Genomic DNA, 7,924 nt, shown 5'->3' with positions numbered 1-7,924 from the left:
TTTGTGCCTGAAATCCATTGTATGCCAGTATCCACAAGGTTTGTTGTAAAATAAAGGTATGTTACACTCTATTTTTATTTGTTGTGTAATCTGATATTTTATTTTCTATTCACCCCACCCGCAGACGATACATTGAAAAACATGGACTGAACCAAGTGGAAAATCTATGACCGTGGACAAAGACTCACCTGAGGAATTGTTTAGGAAAGACAGCTGCTTAACACAAAATCCGCATAGACAAAGAAGAAATTATAGAGTTGACCCAGAATGAAACAACATTTGTGTTCACCAAACATGCCGAGCGAAGGATGGATTTTTCCTTTCTTGTTTTTGTTTCTTTGTAAATGTTCTTGCATGGCAATCATGCATGTCTTTTTATTATTTCTCTCTGCAACAGAAAACAATTATTTTGGTAAACAATTTGTATTAAGACCCAGTGACCTTGGCACACTTCATATTATTTTTATAAGGTCCTTGGGTAGAGAATAGGGGATCAGAAACATGAAGGTGAGCTGAAACACAACTTGAGGTATGTTATGTTGTCAAGGATACATGTTGATGCAATATCAGCTTTTAAAGACATTAAAAATCATATAGAAATGCAAAGACTACTCTCATTGTGTCTCTTAATACATCATCTGCCTTTTATTTATCCTATTGATGCAATATTTATTTTATTTTTTCAGTGAAAATGTGGTTGTGAGAGATGTATGTTCAATTATTTGAATAGGCATATAGCGTTTAGCTTTAAAACACTTTTTGAAAAGATTTATTTTCAGATGAATGATGGGCACCCAGATACACAACGCTAAAAAGCTTTGAGTGTACTGTCTATGGTAAGCTTTCTTAACACATTTACACAAAATTAGCTTAATAGATAAGCTTTAAACCTACTAGGTTTTTATTTCTTTATTGCTGCCATATAAATGACTAAATAAATATAAATGAATTATCACCTTGTAATGGTCATGAGAGAGACTAATTGTAAGGTTAAACTGTCAAAATGGCTTCAGTACTGATTTTATTGTTCTTTACAAGCAAGTACGTTTTGGAAAATATCCCTGCAGCCCCTCCCATTACACAAAAACGTTTGATTTTTTTTAGATAAGCGCTTGAATGTCGAGAGCCGTTATAACCGCCCTTCCAGCCAGTGGCCATAAAGCGTTTCTAGTGATGTCGGCGGCTGTGTGAACCAATCATAACAATGAGCATACAAAACAGCCAATGCGAGTGCTGGAGAGAGCTTACAGCAACCAATGAGAATGATGGAAATGTAGGCGATTTCCCCAGACTGAATAAGTAGGAGCACATCTCCTATTGCGACCTCATTGTCGAGGATTTTGAGTTTCAAGGGGTTGTTTCAGTTGTATTTTGTGTTAATAAACAAACAAATAATCAAGGATGAGGGAGATTGTGCATTTACAGGCTGGACAGTGCGGCAACCAGATTGGTGCTAAGGTAGGAACTGAACATTTTTATTTTTAATCGTAGTCTGTTAAATAACAATAGGGCTTTTGGGTGTAAAAAAAAAAAAAAAAGCGAATCCGCCGCGTTTAGAACCGCAATTTGTTCTAGTTTAAGCGATTTCTAATACGCTGCGTTCTATTTTGGTTATCGTTTTTAAATTCCACTATTAAGAGCTATTTTTGTCTAAATATGGTACTGAATTAATCTCGTACGCAACAAGTTAAATAAGATCTTATTTTGAGTCATCAACTAAGAAGTGATAAACTGACTTGACTTTTTTTTTTTTTTAAAGGAACGTTTATTTTATGAAAAATCAGAACGATTTGAATGAAGTAATGGTGAAACAATGCGTTAGTTTTAGGGTGTTGGCTGCGCCGGACCGGCGTAATAACCGATTCACAAGCAGACCGGTTCTTTTCGATGATTTGGAAGAGCCGAATTGCTCGAGTTTTCGCTCCTCTACAGATGTCTCCCGACTGTACAGGACTGTTGATGCAAGCGAGTCACGAACCGTTTAAACGAGTCGATTCGCTTGAAAGAATCGCGTGTCGTAATGTGGCCGGTTGTATCTGGTTCAGCAAAAGTGCGGGAACGCTAATATCATGACGCAAATAGCATTCAGGCCCCGTGCAGAAATGGGATTTGAATCGTTTTGCCCCATTGAGCAATATTCGCTTACATTGGCGACATTAGTGGTACAGTGACTCGCGCTGTTTCTTTAAGCTCCCGGTTGGTGTAAAATGGCTCCGGTGACTTGGCAAACTCCATTTTACAGTCATGGAGCGCGTGTAACGGGATGCGCTGGCCTTTCAATATTGGATTAGCCTGCATTTTAATCACTTCTGTTTACCTTTTTATGAACTAAATATATATTAATACTTTTGTCCAAGAAAATTAAATAGCATTCAAGTTAACTTTCTTGTTCCTACTTTTGAATCCATCTTGTTTTAGTTCTGGGAAGTCATTAGTGACGAGCATGGAATTGACCCGACAGGCAGTTACCATGGCGACAGCGACCTTCAGCTGGACAGAATTAACGTTTATTATAATGAAGCCTCAGGTGAGCAGAAATCTGATGCATAATGTTCGTTCACTTGACAACTTGCATGTGCACAAAACAGCATTTGATTTGTCCTAAAATTGTTCTTTTTGTCTTAAGGTGGAAAGTATGTTCCACGTGCTGTGCTGGTTGATTTGGAGCCTGGTACAATGGACTCTGTGAGGTCCGGTCCATTTGGTCAGATCTTCAGACCAGATAACTTTGTTTTCGGTAAGTTTTAATATGCACCTGAACGCGACGTTTGGCTGCCAACTGTTTAGTTGGGGCATTTTGGGACATCTGATCTAGAAAAAAATTGATCCCGCACTGGCTCAGAACAAAATTTGAATGGCAGATTGGAGACCTGATATGGATCTAGTTACCTTTTGCATAGATGCAACTAAACTCCCAACCTTTTTTGTTGTCCTCTGATAGGCCAGAGTGGTGCTGGAAACAACTGGGCGAAGGGCCACTACACTGAAGGAGCTGAGCTGGTTGACTCAGTTTTGGATGTGGTTCGGAAAGAGGCGGAGAGCTGTGACTGTCTGCAGGGCTTCCAGCTCACTCACTCCTTGGGTGGAGGCACAGGGTCCGGTATGGGCACCCTCCTCATTAGCAAAATCCGTGAGGAGTATCCTGACCGTATCATGAACACCTTCAGTGTGGTACCCTCCCCTAAAGTCTCAGACACGGTGGTCGAGCCCTACAACGCCACACTGTCTGTCCATCAGCTTGTGGAAAACACAGACGAAACCTACTGCATCGATAACGAAGCCCTTTACGACATCTGCTTCCGCACTCTCAAACTCACAACGCCCACGTATGGTGACCTCAACCACCTCGTCTCCGCCACCATGAGCGGTGTCACTACCTGCTTGAGGTTCCCTGGCCAGCTGAACGCAGATCTTCGTAAACTGGCGGTGAACATGGTGCCCTTCCCTCGCCTTCACTTCTTCATGCCCGGTTTCGCTCCTCTGACCAGCAGGGGCAGCCAGCAGTACCGCGCCCTGACCGTTCCTGAACTCACCCAGCAGATGTTTGATGCCAAGAACATGATGGCCGCTTGCGACCCCCGTCACGGCCGCTACCTGACAGTTGCCGCCGTCTTCCGTGGCCGCATGTCCATGAAGGAGGTGGATGAGCAGATGCTCAATGTTCAGAACAAGAACAGCAGCTACTTCGTCGAATGGATCCCCAACAACGTCAAGACCGCCGTCTGCGACATTCCACCTCGTGGGCTCAAAATGGCCGCCACCTTCATTGGCAACAGCACTGCTATCCAGGAGCTGTTCAAAAGAATCTCAGAGCAGTTCACGGCCATGTTCAGGCGCAAGGCTTTCCTGCATTGGTACACAGGAGAAGGTATGGACGAGATGGAGTTCACGGAGGCTGAGAGCAACATGAACGACCTAGTGTCCGAGTACCAGCAGTACCAGGACGCCACCGCCGAGGAGGAAGGAGAGTTTGAGGAGGAGGGTGAAGAGGAGCTTGCTTAAGTTAACCATTCTGTTTTGTTTTAATGTGTTTTCCTTTTTTCTAATCTTGTCTCTACACTTATTTTTTTTCTTACTGTATTTCCTGTCACTTAATACCTTTAGTTGCACCTTATGTTAATGTTAATAAAACAAATATTCGAACGTGACTGGTTTACTAGTGTTTCTCTATCAAGTCAAAATTAAATTATTAGACTTTTGAAAGCTGAAGGGGTTGGTTAACTGAGCCTGAAATGGTCAGGTTTTAACCATTTTTGCATTTTAATTGTAATTTTTAGATTTAAGATTGATTATTTCAAAATCTATGTATTTTTTTCCCTTAAGTAACCTATAACTACTGCTTATAAACACTCAAAAGTGCATTTAAGTGAACTGGATTCACATTATTGTGGAAAATCTCCATCTGTTAAGTGTTTCTGATTTAATTATGTTCGGAAATTGCTCCTTTATCATGTATGACTAGAAAGGTAAACTTGAGATTTTGTTAAAATAAAAGCCAGAACATTCTCAGTCTCTTTTAGGTCTTATTTGGCATTCAATGCGTAATCACTGTCATGTATCAATGTAGTGCTTTCATTTCAATCTGGCTTTGAGAAATGCCCAGAAACCGCAAACTTTGTTTTGCATTTTATACAGGCTTTTTTTTTTCTTGTTTAGATCAGAATGTAGTCAGAGAAGACCATTCAAGTGACACCAAGAAGGTTTTTAAAAGTGCAGATTTGTATATTTTACAAACATGATTACAGGACATTCCAGAAATGTACAAATTTACACATACATAGCGCACACAAATCCTGCCTAGGTATACACAAATGCACATACTGAGAAGTACAAGAAGCTTTCTATTTCATCAGCAGTCACAGTTTATAAATGTTTATAAAGCATATTTTGTAATTCCCTGATGCATGTTAAAAATTAAACGGAACGGGTGTTTCACGTGAACGTCTGCTCTGAGGTGTTCAGCATTCATACGAGGAAGTGTATAGCCACTGTCTTCCTCTAACCAACCACTTACATTTGCATGGACAAAAGCCCAGGCCACAATCACATCTCTGTTCTGTCTCTGTGGCCCTTGGCTACATGATCATTTCTGATGACCTAATCTAAAAGTAAACTCAGCATCACAACAGTAGCAATGGATTCAGATGAGAATAAATAGTAAGTTAAACACTTAACGTTAAGTGATTAAAGTTTCTCTTTGTCCAGAGCCATGTGGTTATTGCAGTTCCTGGGTTAATTCGCAAAAATGTTAAAGAGATCTTGTTGAGCTGCCCGGGATAATGTTCAAACTCTTTCTCAGCCTCCTCACTGAATGAATCACCTGGAAGCACAAATAATAAAAAATTAAGCTGAAATTGGCAACCAACAAGAAAATTTGGCGCTCATCTAAAATATCTGATTAAGCAAGCATGTCATTTTATTCCCATCAAATGTTCAAAATCAGGCAGGTCTGAAGGAGCCCGTCTCACCAAGATGACATTTATGCAACCAGACACGGTTGCCATCGTATTTGCAGTTGCACCGCATAGCATTGTTGGTGAAGTCGCTCTCAGCTACCTCAAAGTTGGGGTTTATTATGACCTGAGACAGAGAAAAAGATCAAACTGATACTGGAAAACCTGGTTGCATAATTGTAATCAAACTTGATCTATCTAACGGAGCATAATCAACAAAGTGTGTGGACACAAAGTGGACTTTTTATTAGTAAATCCTAATCCGGGAGGGTCTTTCTCAGTAAAACCTCCACCCTCCCTCTGTGTACTTAAGGTTTATTACATCATTAATCAAACCAAATCCTATTACTCTTCTAACCCTTGCGTCCCTGGACATGATGGTGAGTGCTGAGACACATCTCCACCACTAGAGAGCAGAACTACAACAGCTCTTTGACAACTATTTGACTTGCTGAAAAGCCCAGACAATGGGGTCCTACGGGACCAAAGTCTGCTCATGTAACAGTCTCTCCCTTAAGTGTGCTATCTATGGGAAATACATTTCTACCAAAGTACCAAGGTGGTTACTCTTTCTTTGACAAGATAGCACCACAACTGAATACCTGTAGAATGTAGTTTCCTGGTTTAACATCTGTGATGTCAATCCACTGGCAGTCGATATCATGTCTGTACAAATCCCAGCAGCCCACTGTGATGCCCTGCTCACCAAAGTTGGCGCACTCATAGTGTTTCGAAACACCTGCAAAAAGGTAAGCAACAGTTAAGTGGAGATACAAGCCAGTACTCCTGCTCAAGAACGCCTTGAAATATTGCATCTCAGGTGACACTGCTATCAAAAAAAGCATAAAAAAAAAGAGAGTAATAGCTCAACTTTGAAAAACGGGCCTCAAGCGTTTTTTTTGTTTGTTTTTGGGAGTAAAGACCAAATATCGAGACTTTTTAACTTTTTATAGCGTTATGAAAAAGTAGCACTCACAAGCGCAATGAACAAAATAGAAAATCTATGGAAGCCCAATTCTGAAAATAAGGTAAGTGCGACTTTTTAAATTGATATAAACTCACAATTCTGACTTAATCTCGCAATTGCGTGTTATATAGTCAGAATGGTGAGTTTACAACACAATTCTGAGGAAAAAAGTCAGAATTGCGAAATGCAAACAATTCTGAGAAAAAAAGTTTGTATCGCAATTCTGAGGCTACGTTTACACTAGTGTGCTTTCGTTTTAAAATGCACAACTTTTGCCTGTCGTTTACACTTCTCCGGCGTTTTCGACCATCGAAAACTGAGACTTTTGAAAACCTTTTAGTTTGAAAACTCTGGGATTGCGTTTCAGTGTTAAACCGACCAAAACTGATGTTGCGTCCTGATTCGCATATTATCCGTTCTAAATAAGGTGCGTCCCAAATCGCGTACTTATGCACTATTTTATGACACTTATGCACTATTCTATGACGTTTTGTAGTATAAATAGTGCGAGTAGTGTGTTCACACTGAAAATTTCACAAAGAAAAAGTGCACTTTAAATACCCGGATGAATGTAACCCGGTTAAATAACCCAAAAAACGAACGCTGCGTCCGAAATCGCATACTTCCATACTATATAGTAGGCGAAAAACAGTATGCGAGGCGAGTAGTATGTCCGAATTCATAGTATTCGAAAAACAGTAGGCGAGAAGTACCCGGATGACCTAATACTTCCGCCCGAATTCCGTAGCATGCATACGATGGACACTTTACTATCCCATGAGGCCACGGGGGAGGAGGGGTTATATTCGAAAATGGCGGAAGGCGGCGACGCAGCTCTTTTCAAGTGTAAGTACCTCAGGGAAAAACGTTGTTCATTGTGGTTAAATTGCACTTGTTTAACATGATCTAAGTGAACGGCTGACTTATTGAAAGTTTAAACATTGTAAAGCGATGAGATGATTTCGTGAATCGGCTGTAAAAAGATGTTTAATCATTGTTATTACTGAGCACATCAAGTTAACGAACAGATCGAGCTAGTGTCAATGCTGTTGTACAACAGCTTGTTAACTGCTTTTTTAACGGAGATGTTCGTTGTTAAATGAGATTAGAAAATTCCACGGACTATAAAACATTTTTCCCCTCTTTTACTAATATTTAGTTGATATTTTGCTCTTTAAATTTTGGCGCTGTTGTGAAGACGCATGTCACGTGACAACATCAACATGGCGGATGTAGTACGTCCGAATTCCATTCATACTACTCGCATTCATACTATATAGAACGTACTTTTTTAACGGTCGAGTAGTATGTTCAAATTCAAATGTAGTACCTACTAAGCAGTATGCGATTTCAGACGCACCCGAAGTGTGGAATGTTGAACACTTCATGCACTCAACTGTCGCAGCTTTAATTACGTAGTGAAGGGGGAGGGGCTAATGACAAAATAACCTTATATAATTCATACACTACATGGTTGAGTACATAGTGCATAAGTACATAGTGT

The 7,924-nt window shown here is 40.3% G+C and overlaps 1 protein-coding gene and 1 pseudogene across 2 annotated transcripts in view; one reads left to right on the top strand and one right to left on the bottom strand.

The window, feature by feature from the left end:
* Positions 1-4,148, top strand: part of LOC107660801 (tubulin beta-4B chain-like) — a 5,387-nt gene extending 1,239 nt beyond the window's left edge. Inside the window, exons 1-4 of one of the 2 annotated variants that reach the window (XM_016450223.1) lie at positions 1,312-1,458; positions 2,419-2,527; positions 2,627-2,737; positions 2,942-4,148. In XM_016450223.1, the coding sequence (XP_016305709.1) occupies positions 1,402-1,458; positions 2,419-2,527; positions 2,627-2,737; positions 2,942-4,002 (1,338 nt within the window). In that variant the 5' untranslated portion in view covers positions 1,312-1,401 and the 3' untranslated portion in view covers positions 4,003-4,148. Of the gene's footprint in view, positions 1-1,311; positions 1,459-2,418; positions 2,528-2,626; positions 2,738-2,941 lie in introns of those variants that run through there. The other variant, XM_016450224.1, reaches the window with a different exon arrangement.
* LOC107660802 (lysyl oxidase homolog 3-like) overlaps positions 4,031-7,924 on the bottom strand; it is a 52,616-nt pseudogene continuing 48,722 nt past the window's right edge.

Source organism: Sinocyclocheilus anshuiensis, unplaced genomic scaffold, assembly GCF_001515605.1.
Source record: "Sinocyclocheilus anshuiensis isolate Anshui unplaced genomic scaffold, SAMN03320099.WGS_v1.1 scaffold1289, whole genome shotgun sequence".
NCBI classification, from domain to species: domain Eukaryota; kingdom Metazoa; phylum Chordata; class Actinopteri; order Cypriniformes; family Cyprinidae; genus Sinocyclocheilus; species Sinocyclocheilus anshuiensis.
The sequence above is the reverse complement of the archived record's forward strand: the minus strand, read 5'-3'. Positions and strand labels throughout refer to the sequence as shown.